The sequence below is a fragment of the Nomascus leucogenys genome, chromosome 12, assembly GCF_006542625.1.
Source record: "Nomascus leucogenys isolate Asia chromosome 12, Asia_NLE_v1, whole genome shotgun sequence".
NCBI lineage: Eukaryota > Metazoa > Chordata > Mammalia > Primates > Hylobatidae > Nomascus > Nomascus leucogenys.
In genome coordinates this window covers 44,558,395-44,583,649 of record NC_044392.1, presented here as the reverse complement: position 1 = coordinate 44,583,649, position 25,255 = coordinate 44,558,395, and the positions used below count along the sequence as shown (strand labels likewise).

The 25,255-nt window shown below is 49.5% G+C and overlaps 1 protein-coding gene and 1 long non-coding RNA gene across 5 annotated transcripts; one reads left to right on the top strand and one right to left on the bottom strand.

Annotated features, from left to right (window-relative positions):
* Positions 1 to 1,250: 1,250 nt before the first annotated feature.
* Positions 1,251 to 10,227, bottom strand: LOC115837621. The gene is made up of 2 exons (XR_004032628.1): positions 10,179 to 10,227; positions 1,251 to 1,586 (listed from the first exon to the last, which is right to left on the bottom strand). It is a non-coding gene; the product is annotated as an uncharacterized LOC115837621 (long non-coding RNA).
* On the top strand, positions 7,321 to 14,019 carry HAPLN2 (hyaluronan and proteoglycan link protein 2). Of its 4 annotated transcripts, none has more exons than XM_030824189.1 (7): positions 7,324 to 7,810; positions 8,293 to 8,434; positions 11,756 to 11,864; positions 12,096 to 12,449; positions 12,641 to 12,757; positions 12,891 to 13,073; positions 13,395 to 14,019. In XM_030824189.1, the coding sequence occupies exons 3-7, from the start codon at positions 11,780 to 11,782 to the stop codon at positions 13,676 to 13,678; spliced, it is 1,023 nt and encodes a 340-aa protein (XP_030680049.1). In that variant the 5' UTR covers positions 7,324 to 7,810; positions 8,293 to 8,434; positions 11,756 to 11,779; the 3' UTR covers positions 13,679 to 14,019. The 4 variants fall into 4 exon arrangements, with proteins under 4 accessions (XP_030680051.1, XP_030680050.1, XP_030680049.1 ...); XM_030824188.1 differs by having other exon boundaries at positions 8,244 to 8,434; XM_030824191.1 differs by having other exon boundaries at positions 7,321 to 7,810; positions 11,756 to 12,449; positions 12,666 to 12,757.
* The last annotated feature ends 11,236 nt before the right edge of the window (positions 14,020 to 25,255 follow it).

The window sequence follows — 25,255 nt, the reverse complement described above, 5'->3', positions numbered from 1 at the left end:
GAATCACTTGAACCCAGGAGGCGGAGGTTGCAGTAAGCCAAGATCATGCCACTGCACTACAGCCTGGGTGACAGAGTGAGATTCCATCTCAAAAAAACAAAAAAAAGAAAAAAAAAAAGAAAAAATGCTCTAGTGTGATATCAAAAAAGCAAAACAAAGCAAAACAAAAAACAAGAAACCAAAAAATCCTCATTTTACCTTTTCCAAGTTTCAAGAAATTATTCTTTCACAGCAAAGAAGAACTCATCTAGCTTTAGAGATAGGCTACCTGGGTTACTTAGTAAGTATACAAACTTGAACAAGTTACTAACTTACTAAACCTTTCTGAACATCAGTTTCCTGGTCTATAAAATGGGAATAATAATACTGTGATAGAGTTTATTTCTCCCACGTGAAAGAACATACAGCTATAAGTTGGGGTTCACTTTTTTTTTTTGAAACAGAGTCTCACTCTGTCACCAGGCTGGAGTGCAGTGGCACAATCTCAGCTCATTGCAACCTCCGTCTCCCTGGTTCAAGCGATTCTCCTGCCTCAGCCTCCCGAGTAGCTAGTTTCACAGGCATGCACCACCATACCTGGCTAATTTTTGTAATTTTAGTAGAGACGGATTTCACCATGTTGGCCAGGATGGTCTTGATCTCCTGACCTCGTGATTCACTCGCCTCAGCCTCCCAAAGTGCTGGGATTACAGGCGTGAACACGGCGCCCGGCCAGAATTCACTTTTTTAAGTTATTTCAATCCTGGTCTGAGAATGGTTGATTAATACGTGTAGATCTTACTTCTGGATTTGTTTGACCAATATGAGATTGGAAGTGAGAATCTGTACAAACTGAAGCCAGACCCCACCTAGACTGGCCAGAATGAGAAGACAAGCCAGGGATTTGAGACACCAAGCTTTGAGTCCTGGGAGAATAACATGGGCTAAGAAAATAAACAGTCGGCCGGGCACGGTGGCTCACGCTTGTAATCCCAGCACTTTGGGAGGCCGAGGCGGGCGGATCACGAGGTCAGGAGATCGAGACCATCCTGGCTAACACGGTGAAACCCCGTCTCTACTAAAAATACAAAAAATTAGCCGGGCGTGGTGGCGGGCGCCTGTAGTCCCAGCTACTCGGAGAGGCTGAGGCAGGAGAATGGCGTGAACCCGGGAGGCGGAGCTTGCAGTGAGCCGAGATTGCGCCACTGCACTCCAGCCTGGGCGACAGAACGAGACTCCGTCTCAAAAAAAAAAAAAAAAAAAGAAAATACACAGTCAAGATTTTGAGATATTTAATTTGGAGGGATAGTTGAGCAAAAATACAGTTTAAACAGTCCACTTGAATATCAGCAGTGAACTGACCGTTATAAACAGAATAACAAGTGACATGATTATTAATAAGTAAAATCTAATTTTACATCTTGGTAACTTTGCAAACAGCTTCTTGACATTTGCCTTTTACTGTTCCTTGTGCTTTCCGTTATTTCACTTTACCCTCATCTACCTCTGAGATGGGCAGAAGAGGTACTACTTTGTTTGACTGAGAACTTCATACAGTCAGGAGCTTCATAAAGTCATTTGCTTCTGTGTCTCTGCAGACTGAGGCCCTTTAGAAAATAATTTAAATAGAATGGAGTTTCCATTGTGCAGATGAAGTAACAGGCCCAGCGCCGAAGCCTGGGCCTGTGTCACCTAAGGTGACACTGTGGCGGAACTGTAACTAGAACACAAGCCTCCTATCCTCTACTAGAAGGTCTCCTATGTCCAGCAGCTGTAAAGGTTTGTACTGCAGAGTTCTACCTTGCACGCTCTGGGGAGTAAGACTTGCATACTCCAGGCCTCTATATGTGGCCAGGAGTGGAGTCTAGGAGAGTGTCCAAATAAAGCACCAGGCTGAGTTCAATGTTGCTGCCTTTTGGCCCTGGAGAAATGCTGGAGAGCCAGGCATGGGGGTGCCTGCCTGTAGTCCCAGCTAATCAGGAGGGTGAGGCAGGAGAATCACTTGAACCCAGAAGTTTGAGGCTGTAGTGAGCAATGAACGCACCACTGTACTGCAGTTCTAGGCCACAGAGACAGATCCCATCTCACTCTCTCTCTCTCTCTCTTTTTTTCAGACAGAGTCTTGCTCTATCGCCCAGGCTGGAGTGCAGTGGTGCCATTTCGGCTCACTGCGACCTCCGCCTCCTGGGTTCAAGTGATTCTCCTGCCTCAGCCTCCCGAGTAGCTGGGACTACAGGCATGCACCATTATGCCCGGCTAACTTTTTGTATTTTTAGTAGAGACGGGGTTTCACCATGCTGGCCAGGCTGGTCTTGAACTCATGACCTCGTGATCCGCCCGCCTCTGCCACCCAAAGTGCTGGGATTACAGGCATGAGCCACCGCGCCCAGCCAGATCCCATCTCTTAAAAAAATTTTTAGAGATCTCATCTCTTAAAAAAATTATTTTAAAAATGTTGGAAAGAGAAAGACTAGAGAGAGCCATGCCTTTTAAAGTCCTCCCTAAAGTGTCATCTTGCCAGCCCTTACAGTCATTCACACAACAATCCTAGTCATAAACTGGGACCATGCTTGCCATCACCAGGGGTTAGGAAAACTGGACAGCTGAACTTGCTTGGATGGTGGAAGCCGAGTGTGGGGGTTAGAGAAGGAGATGTCGGGACTCCGTGCTTGTCTGGAATCACTCCACCACACTCTGGTCAGTAGGTATACGACTGACAAAGCCCTTCCTCAGAGATGCTGGGTCAGTGAGGAGACCCCAGCTTGTCTCAGCCATCTCACCCCACTCCCGTTTCAATGTCTGGGGGGAAACTGAGAATGAAAGTGACCTTGAGTAAACTAAACACAGTTTGGCTATTCATTATATGTATTCCTGTCTGTTCCTTTCTCATTTTGTCCTCACTGGGTTGTTTTTGCATCTATCAAATAGTTCTAGGCTTTCCTCCCTGTCAAACTCAGCCTTTTATGGATTTACATACCAGAGACTTCCAAGCCACAGTTCAGAAGTGATTTGTGGAGAAAGGAGCAGTAAATTTGTGGAGAAATGAGCCTGGGAATGGCTGCAGTGGCCAGGCTGTGGAGCCATTTATATCTACTTCTCTCTCTGCCGGAGGCTGTTTGTTTGAGTTGGCAGGAAGCCAATCAGATGCACTGGATCAGGGTGTCCTGTCCAAGGAGACAGGGGGCTATTTGTCTTCTCTCATGAGAAAGACAGTCGTGGGAGGAGGAGGGAAGCGCTTAAGAACAGGGATGGAGTAGACAGGGAAAATATAGTCAATCAGATCTCTCAAGAGTATAGTCAGCTGGGTGCAGTGGCTCACGCTTGTAATCCCAGCACTTTGGGAGGCCAAGGCAGGAGGGTCACTTGAGTCCAGGGGTTCGAGAGCAGCCTGGGCAAGATAGGGAGACCCTGTCTTTACAAATAATTTTTAAAAGTTAGCTGGGTGTGGTGGTGCACATCTATGCACCAAGCTACCCAAGAGGCTGAGGTGGGAGGGATCGTTTGAACCTGGGAGGTCGAGGCTGCAGTGCGCCATGATCGTATCACTGCACTCCAGCCTGGGTGACAGAGTGAGACCCTGTTTCAAAAGAAAGGAAGAAAGAAAGAAAGAAAAGTATATTCAAGGTGAGCTTCCTATTATTAGATATGGCCCAAGTGAAAACCTGAAGCTTGTCTGAATTGGACATCCAAGGAAAGAGGCAGAAGAGGATTAGTGGAAAAAGCAGAAACTTCTAGGCTTGACTCAACGACTGTGTTGTGCGTGATTTGGGGCAAGCCACCTTCCTCTCTGTCTCCTCCTCTAGTAAATGTTCAGCATCCTGAGGTCTCCAGCTCTGAAAGGGTATGGTTCTTTTTTTTTTTTTTGAGATGGTGTCTCACTCTGTTGCCCAGGCTGGAGTGCAATGGCACGATCTCAGCTCACTGCAACCTCCTTCTCCCGGGTTCAAGCGATTCTCCCAGCTCAAGCCTCCTGAGGAGCTGGGATTATAGGCGCACACCACAATGCCTGGCTAATTTTTGTATTTTTAGTAGAGACAGAGTTTCACCATGTTGGCCAGGCTGGTCTCGAACTCCTAACCTCAGGTGATCCACCCACTTTGGCCTCCCAAAGTGTTGGGATTACAGGCGTGAGCCATAGTGCCCGGCCTCTTTTTTTTTTTTTTTTTTAATTTTTAACTCAAAGAACATGAAATTATATGGCTTTAATAATGCAAAGCAACTTCCATGGGGCTACAGCAGAGAGAAAATAAGGCTAAAATGGGCCGGGCACGGTGGCTCACGCTTGTAATCCCAGCACTTTGGGAGGCCAAGGCGGGTGGATCACGAGGTCAGGAGATCGAGACCATGGTGAAACCCCGTCTCTACTAAAAATACAAAAAATTAGCCGGGCGTGGTGGCGGGCGTCTGTAGTCCCAGCTACTCGGAGAGGCTGAGGCAGGAGAATGGCGTGAACCCGGGAGGCGGAGCTTGCAGTGAGCCGAGATCACGCCACTGCACTCCAGCCTGGGTGACAGAGTGAGACTCCATCTCCAAAAAAAAAAATAAATAAATAAATAAAAATAAGGCTAAAATGGAACTTAAAGCTCAAAACATTTCTACATGGCTGTTTACAGGGGCAGGTGGATGGAGTCTTCCCTCTGCTTTGATAAAAAACAGAAACAATTGGGCCTATTCGGCATTATTGGAAATGTTCTATATCTTGATCTGGTGGGTTTTTACCTGTGTACATTATGTGTACACAGGTAAAAATTCATTTAGCTGTACACATAATTTTTTTTAATTTATTTTTTATTTTTATTTTTGCACACAAAACAATAAACATTTTATAAAAGTACATACAAACAAAAAGATGCATATCAAACATATTAGGAAGGTTGCACAAGGGAAGACGGGGAATAGAAATGGGGGGTGGGAATTAAAGAAAATAAATGAGAGATGGACTTTGTATGGATCAATGATAATAACTCAATCCTCTATTTGACAAAGGAAAAAGAGAAGGAAGAGGAAGAAAAAGAAAGTGGGATAAAGGATCAGAAAGGGAGGAAAATAGAAAAAATTAGAGTATGACTCCAGGGTAGACCTGTTTTGTTGTCGCTTGGTTGGTTGGTTGGTTTGTCAGTTGTATTTTTCATATGTTTCGCCATGTTGGCCAGGCTGGTCTCGAACTCCTAGCCTCAAGTGATCAACCCGCCTCCATCTCCCAGAGTACTGGGACTACAGGCGTGAGCCACCACATCCAGCCCCCACATTGCTTCTGGCCTCTGTGGTAGACCTCCCAGATGGGGCGGCCGGGCAGAGGCGCTCCCCACATACCAGACGGGGCGGCCAGGCAGAGGTGCTCCTCACTTCCCAGACGGGGCGGCCGGGCAGAGACGCTCCTCACTTCCTAGACGGAGTGGTGGCCAGGCAGAGGCGCTCCTCACATCCCAGACAATGGGTGGCCACGCAGAGGTGCTCCTCACTTCCCAGACGGGGCGGCCGGGCAGAGGCGCTCCTCACTTCCCAGACGGGGCGGCCGCGCAGAGGCGCTCCTCACTTCCCAGACGGGGCGGCCGGGCAGAGGCGCTCCTCACTTCCCAGACGGGGTGGCGGCCGGGCAGAGTCGCTCCTCACATCCCACACGATGGGCGGCCAGGCAGAGACGTTCCTCACTTCCTAGACGGGGTGGCGGCTGGGCAGAGGCTCTCCTCACCTCCCAGACGGGGCGGCCGGGCAGAGGAGCTCCTCATAACCCAGACAATGGGCGGCCAGGCAGAGACGCTCCCCACCTCCCAGACGGGGCGGCGGCCGGGCAGAGGCTGCAATCCCAGCACTCTGGGAGGCCAAGGCAGGCGGCTGGGAGGCGGAGGTCGCAGTGAGCCAAGACCACGCCACCGCACTGCAGCCCGGGCAACAGCGAGCACGGAGTGAGCGAGCCTCCGTCTGCAGTCCCAGCACCTCTAGAGGCCGAGGTGGGCAGACCACCGGAGGTCAGGAGGTGGAGACCAGCCTGGCCCACATGGCGAAACTGCGTCTCCAGCCAAAGGAGAAAAACCAGGGAGGGGTGGTGGCGCGCGCCGGCAATCCCTGCAGCCCGCAGGCCAGGGCAGGAGAATCACGGGAGCCGGACGCAGGCAGTCTGCAGCGAGCCGAGTGTACTCCAGCCTGGGCCACAGAGGGAAGAAAAGAAAAAGAAAGAAGAAAGGGAAGGAGGGAGGGAGGGAGGGAGGGAGGCGGGCGGGCGGGCGGGCGGGCAGGCAGGCCCAGTACTTCACTGTACACATAATTTCTATGACTTTTTTGTATGTAAATTATACCTCAATGGAAAGGTTTTAAAATGGACTTAATTAGGGGCAGCATGGTGGCTCACGCCTGTAATCCCAGCACTTGGGGAGGCTGAGGTGGGCGGATTGCTTGAGCCCAGAAGTTCGAGACCAGCCTGGGCAACATGGTGAAACCTGATTTCTACAAAAAAATACAAAAATTATCTGGGCGTGGTGGTGCACGCCTGTAGTCCCAGCTGCTCTGAAGGCTGAGGTAAGAGGAGGATGGCTTGAATCCGGGAGGCGGAGCTTGCAGTGAGCCGAGATTGCGCCACTACACTCCAGGCTGGGTGACAGAGCGAGACTTCGTCTCAAAAAAAAAAAAAAAAAGTTAATTAGACGGGTGTGGTAGTGCACGCCTGTAGTCCTAGCTAATTCCGAGGCTAAGAGGGGAAGATCTCTTGAGTCCTGGTGTTCGAGGCTGCAGTGAGCTATGATTGGGCCGCTGCACTCCTGCTTGGGCAACAGAGACATTGTCTTAAAAAAATAAAATAAAAAAAGGCCGGGCGCGGTGGCTCACGCCTGTAATCCCAGCACTTTGGGAGGCCGAGGCGGGCGGATCACGAGGTCAGGAGATCGAGACCATCTTGGTTAACACGGGGAAACCCCGTCTCTACTAAAAATACAAAAAATTAGCCAGGCGTGGTGGCAGGTGCCTGTAGTCCCAGCTACTCAAGAGGCTGAGGCAGGAGAATGGCGTGAACCCGGGAGGCGGAGCTTGCAGTGAGCCGAGATCGCGCCACTGCACTCCAGCCTGGGCGACAGTGCGAGACTCCTTGTCAAAAAAAAAAAAAAAAAAAAAGACTTTAGAGAAAGTGAATTTCCATCCAGGAAAATTAAGGATCCCCTTCTGAGTACTTTAAAAAGGTTATCTATTTGTGCTGAGGGAAGAGGTAGAGTATTAGGGAACCAATAAGATAACCTCTCTTTTGGAGAGATTTCCAAAGTCCTTCTATCCTCAGAAATTCTCATGTTCCTCCCCGGGGACAGAAAAATCCTCCTTACTGTCTAATCTCCATCTCTCCTATTGCAATGCTAGCCACTCCCTCTGCCCTCATGGAACCCAGCCTTTCCCCTGGCCTCAGACAAAATCTCTTTAGAGCCCTGTAGTTTGGAGTGTTGAGATTCCATTTCAACCTTTTCACCATCCGTTCTCTGCCCCTCACCCTATTCTCTTCTTCTTGGGGATGTCAATTCCTGTTCTGAGCCCGCCCCCCACCCAGGCCCTTTTCCGGTGGTATGTGCCAGCCGGTCCTGCATCCCACATCCCCAGCTGTTGACATTTCATTGCCATTACCCACAGAATAAAGAAAGGGGCCCTGTTATTCAACAATAGGGGAAAAGACAGAGACAATGGGAAATTGTGCTTCCGATGGGGTGGGGACTGAGAAGGAAAGGACAGACAGACAGACAGACAGGGGGTTGTACAGAAGAGGTCCGGTTTCCTGAAGCAGCTGGAAGTCCTGGATGGTTCCCACCTGAGAGTCCGTTTGCAACGGCAATGCGCACTCAGGCACCAGAGGGCAGAGGTGAGTACTCTGTTGTGGGGAGAGGGGAGATGGGGATGCTGCTTAGATGAGGCGCATATGGAAAGGGAGGCAGCTCGAGCTTGGCAGTTAAGGATCTTTGAGCCACATTTAGAGTTCATCCCCATCCCCATCAGTCCAACACCTTCATATCCACCAATCAATCTACACCTCTCTTGTTCAAAGACATCAAGAAACAATGAAGCACCTCACTTTCTGCACTCTTCCAGGCCATCATTCCTGGGTTGCTCCCTTTATTCCACTCCCCTTCATGGGTTCCCAGCCCTCATCCCAACCCCAGCATCTTCCCCTGGTCCCGGAATAGTGATTTCCACAGATATAGTCACAGGGCTGGACACCGGTCTCTTAACATGGCTTAGTGGACTGATGGGGGTGGGGGTCGTTCTTGGCACCTTGGCTTCTTCTTTGAGCACAGGACAGAAGCTTTTCCTCAAAGGTGCAAAAGGAGCAACTGTGTTGAACAGGGGCTCAAGTTCCAGGGTTTTAAGGTGCTTGGAACTCCCAGGAGCCTGGCAAAACCTTCATCCAGAACCTCTTCCTCAAGCAAGACAAAAAGCTGCTAAGCACTGCTCCCTCCGTCTCTGTGAAGAGACCAACTTCTAACAGGTAGGCAATGGAGCTGCTGACTACTCTCATTTTCTGTAAGAGGTATGAAGAATATGTGTGTGCACTGTTTTGAAATACAGAAATACAGATTAGTGATTAAGTGCTTGAGCCTCACTGTCAGATCTGGATTCAAATCCCAGCAAACCCTTCCTCTTACTAGCTGTGTGACCTCATTTCCTAAAATAGATGCACCTTGGTTTCAGCATGTGTACAATAGGATTTATAGTTGTTTCTGCCTCAGGATTGCTGGGAGGAGTAAATATAAAAATATGCATGTAAAGTGCTTAGAGCAGTGTCAGGCACATTCAATTTTAAATGTGTTCATTTGAGCTATCATTATTGTTGGTCTCAGTCAGTCTCAGTCCTCACGATCATTCTTACTTACGAAGTTCTCCTATAAAGAAGTGGTTCTCTTGCTCATGTTCGCTTCCCAGATACTTCCACCTTTAACTACTGAGAAGTTTTCTGTGCTTAACCTCCGTTTCTCCTACTGCAAGCTGGTCTTTGGTCCTCATCTGCAGGAAGATGGAGCTCCATTCTTTAGATTTCTGGCGACTTCTCAGGGTGCTTCCTCCATCTCCCATTCCCCATCCCATCTTCCCATGAATCCTTAATGTAAGTTCATTCATTAAACTATACACACTAATTTAGCACCTACTATATACCAGAAACTATGCTGGGAACTGGAGATAACAGCTAACACATACACAGTACTTATTACATTCCAGACACTATTTCAAGCATTTTGCATATATCAATTTATTTACTCCTCACAACTACTCAGTGATGTAGGTGTGCTATTATTCCCCACATTTCACTGATGAGGACACTGAGGCAGAGAGAGGTTAAGTAACTTGTGCATGATAATTAACTTATGCATAGTCATGCAATTAGGAAATAGAGGAGCCAGATTTGGAAAATGAATACAGTGAAGTCAAGAAGTCTTCATTTTTTTTTTTTTTTGAGACAAGGTCTTGCTCTATCCCCTAGGCTGGAGTGCAGTGGCACAATCTTGGCTCACTGCAACCTCCACCTCCTGGGTTCAAGCGATTCTCCTGCCTCAGCCTCCCGAGTAGCTGGAATTACAGGTGCACGCCACCACGCCCAGCTGAATTTCGTATTTTTAGTAGAGACAGGGTTTCACCATGATGGCCAGGCTGGTCTTGAACTCCTAACCTCAAGTAATCCACCCGCCTCAGCCTCCCAGAGTGTTGGGATTACAGGTGTGACCCACTGTGCCTGGCCCAGTCCAATTTTTTTTTTTTTAAGGTCAAAGGGATAAGAATGATACAATAGGTGCTGGAGGCGGTGGCTCACGCCTGTAATCCCAGCATTTTGGGAGGCCAAGGAGGGTGGATCACCTGAGGTCCCGAGTTCTCAAGACCAACCTGGCCAACATGGTGAAACCCTGTTTCTACTACAAATACAAAAATTAGCCCGGAGTGGTGGCGGGTGCCTGTATTCCCAGCTACTCGGGAGGCTGAGGCAAGAGAATCACTTGAACCCGGGAGGTGGAGGTTGCAGTTAGCCGAGATGGTGCCATTGCACTCCAGCCTGGGCAACAAGAGTGAAACTCCCTCTCAGAAAAAAAAAAGAAAAAGAATGTTACAATAAAGGAGGAGCTGGGTGCAGTGGCTCAAACCTGTAGTTCCAGCTACTTGGGAGGCTGGGGTGGGAGCATTGCTTGAGCCCAGGAATTGGGCAACATAGTAAGACCCTGTATCTTATTAAAAAATCTTTTTACCGGGAGGCGGAGCTTGCAGTGATCCGAGATTGCACCACTGTGCTCCAGCCTGGGCAAGAGAGCGAGACTCTGTCTTAAAAAAAAAAAAAATATTTAAAGGGGGGAATCAACTACTGTACTGAAATAGATAATTGCATTTAAAGTAGTTTTTAAAAATAACTTTATAATTTTATATTTTTTAACTTCATAATTTCTGGAAAACCTCCTTGATACACTCTATATATGGATACATATTATGTTCAAATTCACACTGTTAAGTTTAGGTGCTAATAAAAGTACTTGTAAGACAAAAAACATCCTGGCTGGGTGTGGTGGCTCATGCTTGTAATCCCAGCATTCTGGGAGGCCAAGGCAGAAGGATTACTTGAGCCCAGGAGTTCAAGACCAGCCTGGGCAACATTTTGAAACTCCATCTCTACAAAAAATAGAAAAGAAAAAAAAATTAGTGGGGCTTCGTGGTGTGCGCCTGTAGTCCCAGCTACTCAGGAGGCTGAGAGGAGAGGATGGCTTGAGTCTGGGAGGGCGAGGCTGCAGTAAGCCATGATCATACCACTGCACTCCAGTCTGGGTGAGAGAGTGAAACCCTGTCTCAAAAAAAAAAAGGTCCCCAGTCCAGCAGATCACAGTGCACTACAGTGTGGCAAACTGGGGGTGAGTAAAGGTTTCCCCAGAGGAGGTGAGGCCTGTGCAACCAATGCAGGCACAAAAGAAAGGAAATTAATGCAAACTTGGACTGTGTGGGAAACTGCCAGAAGTCCAGCATGTCAGGGGCACAGTGCAGAGGCCAAAGTGGTAAGAGGCTAGGTGGGGTCCATGCTGGAGGTGCAGGGAGCAACTAGATTATAGACAGCCTTAGAAGCTGTGGTTATCAGATTGGATTTTATCCTCAGGGCAACTAGGAGTCACTTTCAAGCAGGAGAATGACAAGGCCAGGCCCGGTGGCTCACGCCTGCTGTAATCCCAGCACCAGCCTTGTCAATGAAGCATGACCTTGTCTCTACTAAAAACTTAAAAAGAAAAAATTAGCTGGGTGTGGTGGCACATGTCTGTAGTTCCAGCTACTCAGGAGGCTGAAGTGGGAGGATCACCTGGGGCTAGAAGTTAGGGGTTGCAGTGAGCCATGATCATGCCACTGCACTCCAGCCTGGACCATGGAGCAAGACTCTGTCTCAAAAAAAAAGAAAAAGATAAAAGAAAAAAAAGCAGGAGAGTGATAAGATCATTTTGACTCTGGCTTCAAGATGGAGAATGGGTGTTGGGAGAGGATAGAGATGAGCTGGCAGTCCAGATGGCAAGCTTGGGAAGTAGCACTTGTGATGAGGGGGACAGGTAGAGGAGATGCTAAATTAGTACCTGCAGGCTGAGAGGATGTGACAGAGGAAGAGAGAGGAAGGGGATTGCTACTGCCTTCTTCCCCTCATCACCTTCCTTTTGTCACCAACCCCTTTTCTCTGCCCCAGTGGCTTCCAGCTGGACCGTCCCTTCTAGGAATCTCTGATGGGAGTTCACCCACAACCCTGCTCTTCCCCACCCTTTTGCCCCAGTCCTAAGAACTGCCCGCTCTTTGTGCCCTGCAGACAGTGCTGGGCTGACCCCCCATCATGCCAGGCTGGCTCACCCTCCCCACACTCTGCCGCTTCCTTCTTTGGGCCTTCACCATCTTCCACAAAGCCCAAGGAGACCCAGGTAAGACCCCAGCCCAGGCCAGAATCTGGGGAAGGCTTGGGGAGACTGCAAGTTTGGGGAAAGGGGAAAGGGCAGTTGTTGCAGGTACCCAGGGAGTGAAAGTCATTGCTGAGAAGGCAATGGAGGAGAGGATTGGGGGGCTCTGGAGAAAGCATTTGGGGAGCAGGGTCTGATGGGCACTTGGGGCAGTGAGGATCGGGGGTTCCTGTCACTGTGGCCCCCTCTGCTCAGCATCCCACCCGGGCCCCCACTACCTCCTGCCCCCCATCCACGAGGTCATTCACTCTCATCGTGGGGCCACGGCCACGCTGCCCTGCGTCCTGGGCACCACGCCTCCCAGCTACAAGGTGCGCTGGAGCAAGGTGGAGCCTGGGGAGCTCCGGGAAACGCTGATCCTCATCACCAACGGACTGCACGCCCGGGGGTATGGGCCCCTGGGAGGGCGCGCCAGGATGCGGAGGGGGCATCGACTAGACGCCTCCCTGGTCATCGCGGGCGTGCGCCTGGAGGACGAGGGCCGGTACCGCTGCGAGCTCATCAACGGCATCGAGGACGAGAGCGTGGCGCTGACCTTGAGCTTGGAGGGTGAGGCCCTTCCGCTCCCGCCCCATTCCTCTGTAGCAGGCGGGGCCGCCTCGCCTGGGTCTTCCAGGGCTCCTTCCCAGTATCTCCTCCGCACCCCTGGGGACCCCAGCTCCCTCTCCCAGGCCGCGCCGCCCTTCCTCCCCCTCCGCTCCCATCTGCTGGCCCTCCCCAGAATCCCCGCCACCCCCTAGGTGTGGTGTTTCCGTACCAACCCAGCCGGGGCCGTTACCAGTTCAATTACTACGAGGCGAAGCAGGCGTGCGAGGAGCAGGACGGACGCCTGGCCACCTACTCCCAGCTCTACCAGGGTGAGCGGCCGAATCCAGCACCTCCCAGGCCCCTCGGAGCTGTCTCAGGGGCCCGAGAGAGAGCGCCAGGCGAGCTCAGTCTGGCTCCTGCCTGTGACGCCTCTCATCCCCGACCTCCGCCGTCTCCCGCCAGCTTGGACCGAGGGTCTGGACTGGTGTAACGCGGGCTGGCTGCTCGAGGGCTCCGTGCGCTACCCTGTGCTCACCGCTCGCGCCCCGTGCGGCGGCCGAGGCCGGCCCGGGATCCGCAGCTACGGGCCCCGCGACCGGATGCGCGACCGCTACGACGCCTTCTGCTTCACCTCCGCGCTGGCCGGTGAGGCGCGGGGAGAACGCAGCGTCTTCGGGCGGGGTCTGAAAAATGTGGGGGACCAGGAGTGGACCTCAGCTTGAGATCAGGGCAGGGTCTACGGGTCCCTCCAAGGCACCACCCCTCCATCAGCCCGCCCGCCCGCCCGCCCAAGCTCCAGCTCACCTCTCCAAACCCTCCCTGCACTTCTGCCTCGATTCCCCAACTCCTGGTATCCAAGCTCGATCCAGCACCTCTGCGGTCCCGCACCCCAACTCCGCCTCCTGGGTGTCAGCTGTCCCGCCCCGCCCACCCTGCTCTCGGTCGGTGACACGCTGTGGTCCCCAGGCCAAGTGTTCTTCGTGCCCGGGCGGCTGACGCTGTCTGAAGCCCATGCGGCGTGCCGGCGACGCGGCGCCGTGGTGGCCAAGGTTGGGCACCTCTACGCCGCCTGGAAGTTCTCGGGGCTAGACCAGTGCGACGGCGGCTGGCTGGCTGACGGCAGTGTGCGCTTCCCAATCACCACGCCGCGGCCGCGCTGCGGAGGGCTCCCGGATCCCGGAGTGCGCAGTTTCGGCTTCCCCAGGCCCCAGCAGGCAGCCTATGGGACCTACTGCTACGCCGAGAATTAGGCGCCCACCGTGTCCCCTCCAGCGCGCGCGAAGAAGCTTGGGAGTCGTGGCGGGGTTCTCTCGCCACCCCTTTCCGGAGAGCCTCCCCTCCCTCCAGACCCGGAGCGGCCTCTCTAGACCTGCCTTCCCAGCCGGGGGCTGCGGGCCTCGGACCCCGGCTGGCCCGGCGGCGGGGAGGGGAGGCGGGGGCGCCCCCGGCGGCGAGATGCGGAGGTGACCCTCGGACCCGCTGCGGTTCGCGAACCCCAGCAGAGGACTCAGCCACTGCCGGGGGGAGGGAGAGGAGGCCGGGGGCATTAACTGACCTCTGAGTACAGCAATAAAATAACCTGGGGATCTTTTGTGTTGGGTGGAGCTGTAAGCGCTGCGAGGCGTGGTGTGTGTGTGTGTGTGTGTGTGTGTGTGTGTGTGTGTGTGTGCGCGCGCGCGCATGTCGGGGCTGATGACCCGGGATCCTGCGTGCCCACTGAGCACCTAAGACAGGGTAAGGGGCAGGGCTGTTGCTGTTAACGGGTGGGTCAGCGGAAGAGCGGGAGTGCGGCCGGAGGGCACCAATAGGCCAAGGGAGAGGGAGAAGTGGAGACGTAGTGGGCGCCTGGCCCAGGACCCACGCAGGAGAGCCCAGCATGTTGTTGCGCCAGGCGCCACGCGGGGGCGCCGCACACTCACCTAAGGTAAGTTCAAATCTGCCAGGGGTGCCCCATGCCACCAGGCCTACCCTATGTGCCCCAGATAACAAATATAAGACAACTTAAACATATTTCAAAATGTGCAGGCTGCAGACCTCCCTGAAGCGTTTGCGGGGACTACTGTTAAAGATAGCAAAGTCATATTGTTGCTAGAATTGACAGGAAATTAACCCTGCGGAAGGAGGAGGCAAATACCAACCACCAGGGCCACCAAGGCAAACGGGGAACTGGACAAGTAACATTCTTAACCCGTGGCTAAAGGAAACATACTAGCAATTCAAGAGACGAATTCTAATGTTATTAATTCACTTTTCATATATATATTGGTGTGTATATACATAGGTTTCTAACTATACTACAAAAAAGCCTGAGCTAGATAATACTAATGAATGGGGCAAAGAGCACGAACATGCTAATGGTGCTTGATATATGTTGTAAAATTGATTTCCAAGGGGGTTCTTGCTATAATTGCTAAAGAGAATTCATCCTATGGAACATTATATAAGGGACAGAGAATGATAGAATGAACAGCGTCTTCAATAACCATCATGCAGCAAATGAGATATTTGTGCCATTTCCTAAACCTTGATTTTCTCATCTTGGCAAGGGATAATGATGTTTGTCTTTTGTGTTTGTTGTGAGAATCAGTTGAGGCATTGCATGTACTGGGTAGTACATGCTTGGTACACATAATAGGCACTCAAGTGGTACCTATAATAATTAATAATTATTGTGATTACAGTAATATGGCAACGATAGTAGTTTTTCAGCTTCTTATCAGGCAGCCTGGAGGGTTGCTTGTCATATGGCACTATATTAGTCAAGATCAGGTAGATTACGCTGTGAAAACAATTCCCAAATCTCAGATAACAAATATAGGATGACTTAAACATATTTCAAAACGTGCAACCTGCAGACCTCCCAGAAGCGTTTGCACTATTAAGGATAGGAAAATCAGGCCCGGTGCTGTGGCTCATGCCTGTAATTCTAACACTTTGGGAGGCTGAGGTGGGCGGGTCATTTGAGGTCAGGAGTTTGAGACCAGCCTGGCCAACATGGTGAAACCCCGTCTGTACTTTAAAAATATAAAAATTAGCCGGGCGTGGTGGCGGTTGCCTGTAATCCCAGCTACTCAGGAGACTGAGGCAGGAGAATTGCTTGAACTCGGGAGGTGGAGGCTGCAGTGAGCAGAGATCGCACCACTGCACTCCAGCCTGGGCGACAGAGCGAGACTCCATCTCAAAAAAAAAAAAAAAAAAAAAAAAAAGATAGGAAAGTCATACTGTGGCTTAAAATAACAAAGGTTTATTTCTCACTCAGGCTACACGTGCATTGTGGTCAACAAGGGAGTTCTTATTTTTGTCATTCAGGGACACAGGCTGATAGAGTAGCCACCATCTTGAATACTGTCAGTCACCACACTGGCAGGAAAAAATAATAAGAGCTCTGCAGGGTTTCACAAAGGCAATTAATAGCTCCCACCCAGAAGTGACACCTGTCCCTCAGTTCACAACTCATTTGCCGGAACTAATCACATGGCCCCACCCAACCACAAGGGGGCAAGAAAGAGCAATCCTTCTTTGGCCTAGAAATAGGAAAACTGGAAATATTTGATGGACAGCATCAGTGTCCACCATAAGCACCAAGGAGAGCAGTCTAGACTCTCTCTTAGACATAGTGGTAGTCACCCATCCATCTACCCCTTTTCTGGGTTTTCTAAGCTATTGCCTATGATGAAGTCAGAGACCCAGAAAGCCAAGATACTGGACCCCAGCAGCTCAGCCAGCAGGAGGATGGCTCTTCTTCAGTGTAATGCCTTCAGCCTAAGGGCAAGAGACCATATAAGGAATGGTCGCGGGCCAGGTGCAATGGCTCATGCCTGTAATCCCAGCACTTTGGGAGGCTGAGGCGTTTGGGATCAGGAGTTTGGGACCAGCCTAGGCAACGTGGCAAAACCTCATCTCTACAAAAAAATACAAAAATTAGCTGGGCTTGGTGGCACACTCCTGTTGTCCCAGCTACTCATGAGGCTGAGGTGGGAAGATCGCTTTAGCCAAGGAGGTCAAGGCTGCAGTAAGCCAAGATCGCACCACTGCACTCCAGCCTGGGTGACACAGCAGGACCCTGTCAAAAAAAACAAAAAAACAAAAAAACAAAAAAAAGGGTGAAAAGGGCCATAAGAAGAGCTTTCCATTTGCTGCAAATCTCCATTTCTTCAATCACAAAACCACAATACCAACCATTCCTACAACTGCTCTGTATATTGCTATCACCATTATTTCTTATTATAGAAACATACACAAAAGTAAGGAGAATAGTATGATGAACTACTCCATCACCTGGCTTGACCATTATCAAAATTCCGCCCTTCTTTTTTCATGAGTCCTCTCAGTCATGTTGGGTTTTACTGGAGTATTTGAAAGTAAATCCCAGATATCCTATCATTTCACCTGTAAGACTCAGTATGCATTTCTAACACACAATGACTTCTAAAAATAACCATAATTCCATTATCACACTTCCCCAACAAAATTAAACTAAATATTAGTCATCTAATACTTAGCTCATGATCATTTTTCCCTGAATGTCCCAAAAATAAAATTTTATAGTTGATTTGCTCAAACCAGAATCCAACTAAGGTCTACAACATTGCAATTGGTTAATTTGGGGGCTGAGGGGGATAATCAATGCTTTTCTTTTTTTAAGAGACAGGGTTTCACTATGTTTCCCAGGCTAGACTTTAATTCCTGGGTTCAAGTTATCCTCCTGCCTCAGCCTCCTAATTTTTTTTTTTTGAGATGGAATCTTGCTCTGTTGCCCAGGCTGGAGGGCAGTGGCCGATCTCGGCTCACTGCAAGCTCCACCTCCCAGGTTTATGCCATTCTCCTGCCTCAGCCTCCAGAGTAGCTGGGACTACAGGTGCCCACCACCATGCCCAGCTAATTTTTTGTATTTTTAGTAAAGACTGGGTTTCACTGTGTTAGCCAGGCTGGTCTCAATCTCCTGACCTCGTGATCTGCCTACCTTGGCCTCCCGAAGTGCTGGGATTACAGGCGTGAGCCACCACGCCCGGCCTGAGTAATTTTTTTTTAAGTCTCTGTTAAGCTACAATACTTCTGCCCCCTTCATTTTATCTATGCCATTGTATTTGTTTGTTTAAGAAACTAGGCCATTTTTTCCTGTCAAGTTTCTCACATTCTGGATTTGGCTGAGTGTACCCTTGCAAATGTCATTTAACATGTTCCTTTTTCCCCTGTGATTATATTTAGAAGTTTGATTAAATTCAAGCAAGCATGGTGGCTCACGCCTGTAATCCCAGCACTTTGGGAGGCTGAGGTAGGTGGATCACCTGAGGTCAGGAGTTCGAGACCAGCCTAGCCAACATGGTGAAACCCCATCTCTACTAAAAGTACAAAAAATTAGCCAGGCATGGTGGTGGGTGCCTGTAATCCCAGCTACTCGGGAGGCTGAGGCAGGAGAATCGCTTGAACCCAGGGTGCGGAGGTTTCAGTTAGCCAAGATCACGCCAATGCACTCCAGCCTGGGCAACTGAGTGAGACTCCACCTCAAAAAAAATAAACAAACAAACAAATTCACATTCACTTTTTTCTGGAAACATTCCATAAGTGATACTGTATACTTCCTCTTTCATCACATCAGGAGGCACCTGGTGACTGGCGGTTCTATTTTCTTTTGTTTGTTTGGTTGGTTTTTGAGACGGAGTCTTGTGCTGTCACCCAGGCTGGAGTGCAGTGGCACGATCTTGGCTCACTGCAACCTTGGCCTTGGGCTCAAGTGATCCTCCTGCTTCAGCCTCCTGAGTAGCTGGGATGACAGGCATGTGCTACCACACCCAGCTAGTTTTTTGTTTTGTTTTGTTTTGTTTTTTTTCATAGAGACAAGGTTTCGCCATGTTGCCCAGGCTGGTCTCAAGCTCCTGGCCTCAAAACATCTTCCCGCCTTGGCCTCCTAAAGCATTGGGATTACAGGTGTGAGCCACCACACCTGGGCCTTAATCTACTTTCAATGATGTTGAGATTGATCAGTAAATTCAGAGTGTCTGTCCGTTAATTATAAGGTTATCCATTGTAGGTCGGGCGTGGTGGCTCACGCCTGTAATCCCAGCACTTTGGGAGGTCAAGGTGGGAGGATCACCTGAGGTCAGGAGCTTGATACCAGCCTGACCAACAAGGTAAAACCCTGTCTCTACTAAAAATAAAAAAATAAAAAAAATTAGCTGGGCGTGGTGGCAGGCGCCTGTAGTTCCAGCTACTCGGGAGGCTGGGACAAAAGAATTGCTTGAATCCGGGAGGTGGAGGTTGCAGTGAGCCGAGATCACGCCACTGCACTCCAGACTGGGTGACAGAGCGAGACTCCATCTCAAAAATAAGTAAATAAATAAAAGGTTCTCCATTGTATTAGTTTCTGGTGTCTGCTGTAACAAATTACCACAAATTTTGTGTTTAAAGCAACAGACGCGGTGGCTCACGCTTGTAATCCCAGCACTTTGGGAGGCCGAGGCAGGTGGATCACGAGGTCAGGAGATCGAGACCACGGTGAAACCCCGTCTCTACTAAAAATACAAAAAATTAGCTGGGCGTGGTGGCGGGCGCCTGTAGTCCCAGCTACTCGGAGAGGCTGAGGCAGGAGAATGGCATGAACCTGGGAGGCGGAGCTTGCAGTGAGCCGAGATCGTGCCACTGCACTCCAGCCTGGGTGACAGAGCGAGACTCTGCGTCTCAAAAAACAAAAAAACAAAAAAACAAAAAACATGATTAGCTACAACATGATTAGCTAAACTCCAGACGTTACTCAGTGTTTGGCCGGGCACGGTGGCTCACGCCTGTAATCCCAGCACTTTGGGAGGCTGAGGCGGGTGGACCACAAGGTCAGGAGATCGAGACCATCCTGGCTAACACGGTGAAACCCCGTCTCTACAAAAAATACAAAAAATTAGCCAGGCGACGTGGCAGGCGCCTGTAGTCCCAGCTACACGGGAGGCTGAGGCAGGAGAATGGCCTGCACCCCAGGGGGCGGAGCCTGCAGTGAGCCGAGATCGCGCCACTGCACTCCAGCCTGGGTGAAAGGGCGAGACTCCGTCTCAAAAAAAATAAAAAATAAAAATAAAGCAACAGACATTTATTCTCTTACCACAGAGACATTTATTCTCTACCAGCCAGAAGTCCAAAATCTACGTTTTCAATAGCACAGTGGTAAACAATAACAACAACAAAAACCTATAGGTGTCAGCAGGGCTGCACTCCCTCTGGAGGTTGTGGGCAGAACCCTTCCTTGCTTCTTCCAGCTTCTGGCAGCTTCTGTTCCTTGGCTTCCTTAGCCGCATCACTCCAATCTCTGCCTTTGTGGTCATGTAGCCTCCTCCTCTTCATGAGTCTGTGTCTTTTTCTCTTCTATCTCTCATAAGGACACATGTCATTGGATTTACCCCATCTAGCTAATCCAGGATGAACTCGTTTCATGACCCTTAACTGAAGTTAAGGAATGAATTCATGTAATGAATTACATTGGCAAAGATCCTTTCCTCAAACAAGATAACATTCACAGTTTTCAGGGATTAGGTCATGGACATATTATCTTTTTTTTCTTTTTCTTTCTTTCTTTTTTTTTTTTTTTTTTTTTTTTTTTTTTTTTTTTGAGACAGAGTTTCGCTCTTATTGCCCAGGCTGGAGTACAATGGTGCTATCTCGGCTCTCCACAACCTCCGCCTCCCAGGTTCAAGCAATTCTCCCGCTTCAGCCTCTCGAGTAGCTGGGATTATAGGCATGTGCCACCACACCAGCTAATTTTGTATTTTTAGTAGAGACAGGGTTTCTCCATGTTGATCTGGCTGGTCTCCAACTCCTGACCTCAGGTGATCCTCCCGTCTCAGCCTCCCAAAGTGCTGGGATTACAGGTGTGAGCCACCGTGCCCAGCCTATAGACATATTTTCTAGTGGCCACCATTCGACCCTCTACACCTATCAACCTTTTATCTGATGGCACTGATGATCATTGTCTAGATTCATTCATTCATTAGGAGTTGCAAAATGGAGGTTGTCTAATTTTGTCATTCCTCTTTCCTTTCTTTTTTTTTTTTTTGAGATAGAGTCTCGTTCTATCACCCAGGCTAGAGGTGCAGTGGCTTGATCTCGGCTCACTGCAACCTCTTCTTCCTGGGTTCAAGTGATTCTCCTGCCTCAGCCTCCCTAGTAGCTGGGATTACAGGCGTGCGCCACCATGCCCAGCTAATTTTTGTATTTTTAGTAAAGAAGGGGTTCCACCATGTTGGCCAGGCCGGTGTCAAACTCCTGACCTCAAGTGATCTGCCCGCCTCTGCCTCCCAAAGTGCTGGGGTTACAGACATGACCTGCTGCGCCAGGCCCACCTTCATTTATTAGCTGTGAATCATCTATAAGAAAAACTGCTCTCAATAACTGCTTTGTTACTCTGACATTTCACCCATTCAGGAAAGGTAGAATTAATGCTTATCTCCCATTTGTCTTAGGTGGGCTAAGAAGGATCTGCTTCCTAGAAGCAGATCTTGAGTCAGGAACATAAGTAGTTTATTTGGCAAGTGATGCTAACAGGCACCGGGAGAGGAGTGGAGAAGTGGGACAGGAAAGGGAAGGGAGCCAGTTAGAGGCATGTATTAGAGCAGGTGGGCAAATAGGGATCAATCCTGCTGAGGAACCTGGGAGAAGTGTAGAAGCTGCCTCAGAGAATCCTACCCAAGGGGCAAAGAAATAGGATATAATTGTCAACTCCCTCTCTGTTGGTTGAGAGCTCCTTCTGGGAGCATTAACTCTCTAGCATTCCTGGCTTGCCCTGAGCACAAACATGCTCCCAGAGCCAGAACAAATGCCTCCAGGCAGAGTCACAGATGTTCACAAAGATGCCTTCTCCTTTAGAGGTGAATGCTGAAGGATATGGGTCACAGTACCATCCACCCTTTGCACTGCTCGGATCCATTTGTGCCTCTCGTTCCATGAGTTCATTCTATTCTGTCTCTGATGCTTCAAGGTGGTGGCTGATTGCAATTTCTAATTCTTTTAAAAGAAAGTCTTAACAACAGGCTGAGTGTGGTGACTCATGCCTGTAATCCCAACACTTTGGGAGGCCGAGGTTGGGGGATCACTTGAAGCTAGGAGTTTGAGGCCAGTCTGAGAAACAAAGCAAGACCTCTGTCTCTAAAAAATAATTTAAAAATTCACCAGGCGTGGTGGCATGTGTCTGTAGACCCAGCTACTAGGGAGGCTGATATGGAAAGATTTCTTGAGCCTAGCAGTTTGAGGCGCAGTGAGCCCTAATCATGCCACTGAACTCCAGCCTGGGTGACAGAGTGAAACTCCATCTGTTTGTTTTTTTTTAATTGTACAATGGGTAGGTTAGTGGGACAAACCATAACCATTGCTGCAATCAACATTCAACATTTCCCTCCTCTACAGTTCATTCTGTTGGTCTGCAGGGCTTTCTCAATGGAAGATCCAGACCTTCATGCCTGAAGTTCTCTGCCTTACATTACCATGCCCTTGCCAGGCCATCATTGATACAACTGCCTGTTCATGGGATAATGAAGATCAAATATCTCTGCTTGCATAATTCCTTTCTTTGTGTACTGGCCAATTGGTATGAGATGCCCCAAATGACCCAATGGCTGCTGTAGCCTTAGGTTTAGTAGCATCTTCACTGTGACCTCTGGAAGCTGCATCTGCCACTTCAAGAACCAGTTGATAAATGTATAAAGACAGGAGGCACAAATTCCCCCAAGTGAGTCACTAGGACTGATGGTGAGAGGGGTATTCCTTCTTCCATACCTTGGTTCCTGTACCCCTGATTTCTAACTATCTGGCATATAGCACTATATAATGGCCATTAGCTCAAAATATATACTGCGTTTTGCAGGACAGCACCCAAATCCCGCAGGATCTTTTCCCCAGGCTGGCTTTAGATGTGCTGTAAAGAGGCCATACTAATGTACTAACGAGCTGGCAGTTTCAAGGTGATGTGATATATTATAGCATAGAACCAACGGATCCAGTGGCTGTGTGTCCATTGTCACCTTTCCTTCGCTATAAAGTGGAGACCTTTGGTTAGAGGTGAGACTATAAGGGGTCTCATAATATGCACTAATCCCAGTGAGGACATATTGCTCCTCCCCCAGATTGAAAGAGATACATTGAAATCAACATACCATCAGGCAGGCACAGTGGCTCACACCTGTAATCCCAGCACTTTGGGAGGCGAGGCAGGCACTCACTTGAGATCAGGAGTTGAAGACCAGCCTGGGCAACATAGCGAAACCCCGTATCTATTAAAAATACAAAAAAAAAAAAAATTGCCAGGCATAATGGTGTGCACCTATAATCCCAGCTACCCAGGAGGCTGAGGTGGGAGAATCACCTGAGCCTGGGAGTTCAAGGCCACAGTGAGCTGAGATCACACCACTGCACTCCATCCTGGGCAACCAGAGTGAGACCCTGTTTCAAAAACAAACAAACAAACAAACAAACAAACAAAAAACATAGTATCAACTGGCTGGTTGATCTCCTTGAGGGCTGGTACCATGTTGAGGAGTCAGCATCTGTCTCTGCTGCAGACAGGCCAAACATTCAGCAGTGGCAGTAGCTAGATGAGCCTTGATGAGAGGCCACCCATGCTGGTGGGCCCTTGCACAGATTCCAGATCTACTGCCACAACTACTCCATTCATGGGCCCACCATGGAAGCCCTGGCATGACAAAGGCTGGTTTATCCACTGGAGTCCTTCTGTCCCCTTAGCTCTTCAATGCCCCTTCTGCAGTGAACGTTCTTTAATGGTACTGACATAAGACACGAAGATTTATCACTTTGTGCCCACTCCTATAAGTCCATCCATATACCTCTTCCCTGGACATCCTTACCTCCAACCTTCCTATCTTGCTCTCTCTGGGCCCTGACCAACCAACTAAGCCACTGCCACTGCTCAAGAATCCATGTGTATATACTTTCCTCAAGTCACCTCTCTCACTGCAGAGTAGACCACCAGCCTGCTGCTTGAAACGTCCTCCCTGGAGGATTTCCCCTCACGTTGTCTTTCAAGGCCACCCCTGAGTGGGGCTGTAGTGTGGCAGCATCCAAGTTTAGCTCACATCAATAAATCAGACAGGTGCATCCATGAACCAGGCCTGCATTTTTTCCTCCTCTAAAGCCTGGTTATAGGGAAATTCCCACAAGGCTACAGGGTGAGCTAAGAGAGGTACAGGAGCAACAGAGACAGGTAACGTGGGATCTGGACTCCCTGCGCTTGTAGCTTATTCATGCCTTCTGGACATGCTTACACCCAATCCTAAATGTACCATTTTTGTTGCTACTGTGCCCATATGTCCTCATGACTTGGTGGGTCTGAAAATTCCCAGATCTTGATGGCAAGCAGAGACAAGAAAGGGAAGGAATCCAGTAAAGGGTACATAATGGAACAGGCTATGGCCATGGACAAATGAAAAGCACGCCTGCTGGGGCGCTCTGGGAGCCAGGGTAGAACTGGCCACTGTTTTCCCACCTGAGAGATGAGGAGGCTGGGGTTTTAATTTACCAACTCTGGCAAAGGTGCAGTGGCTTACGCCTGTAATCCTAGCACTTTGGGAGGCCGAGGTGGGCAGTTCACCTGAGATCAGGAGTTTGAGGCTAGCCTGGCCAAAGTGGTGAAACCCCCGTCTTTACTAAAAATATAAAAATTAGCCAGGCACGATGGCATGTACCTGTAATCCCAGCTACTGGGGAGGCTGAACCCAGAAGGCTGAGGTTGCAGGGCTGAGATCACACCACTGCACTCCAGCCTGGGTGACAGAGTGAGACTCCATCTCAAATAATAATAATAATAATAATTTACCACCTCCCCACCTGTCACTGGTTGAGGACTGGTCCCAGGGGCATTAACCTTCTGGCGCTTCTGACTTACTGTGCACTTAGGTCAAGCATTCCTCCACAGACACAAATATTCTCGGGCAGCAAGCAGTCTTTGGCTTGTTGAGTGCTAAGAGAATATGGGTCAGGCCATCAACAGGATCTGCTACCCCCTATTAATTTTCAAAACATTGAATCGGTGCCACATCAATGTCCAAAGGTGACCAGTGGTTTTATTTTTCAGTATCATTATGAACTCATGGAATTTTCATGTATTTGATGTGTTTCAATCTCGTACAGTCATTATTCATTTTAATGCTGAAACTGTTTCATCTTTGGCCAGTGGAAGTCTTTTCAAGTTGGCTAGTGGATCTTTTTTTTTTTTTTTTTTTTTTTTTTTTTGAGACGGAGTCTCGTTCTGTCGCCCAGGCTGGAGTGCAGTGGCGCAATCTCGGCTCACTGCAAGCTCCGCCTCCCGGGTTCACGCCATTCTCCTGCCTCAGCCTCTCCGAGTAGCTGGGACTACAGGCGCCCGCCACCACGCCCGGCTAATTTTTTTTTTTGTATTTTTAGTAGAGACGGGGTTTCACCGTGGTCTCGATCTCCTGACCTTGTGATCCGCCCGCCTCGGCCTCCCAAAGTGCTGGGATTACAAGCGTGAGCCACCGCGCCCGGTCAGCTAGTGGATCTTTTTAAAATGACCCTCACCTGACCTGAGTTTTATAACTGTAACTTCCTTATTGTCTCTCTCTCTCTTTTTCTTTTTTGTTTTAGAGAGACAAGGTCTTGCTCTGTTACCCAGGCTAGAGTGCAGTGGCACTGTTCTAGCTCACTGCAGCCTCATACTGTGGGCTCAAGTGATCCTCCTGCCTCAGTCTCTCAAGAAGTTAGAACTACAGGCATGTGACACCATACCCAGCTGATCCTTCCTTCCTTCCTTCCTTCCTTCCTTCCTTCCTTCCTTCCTTCCTTCCTCCTTCCTTCCTTCGTTCCTTCCTTCCTTCTTT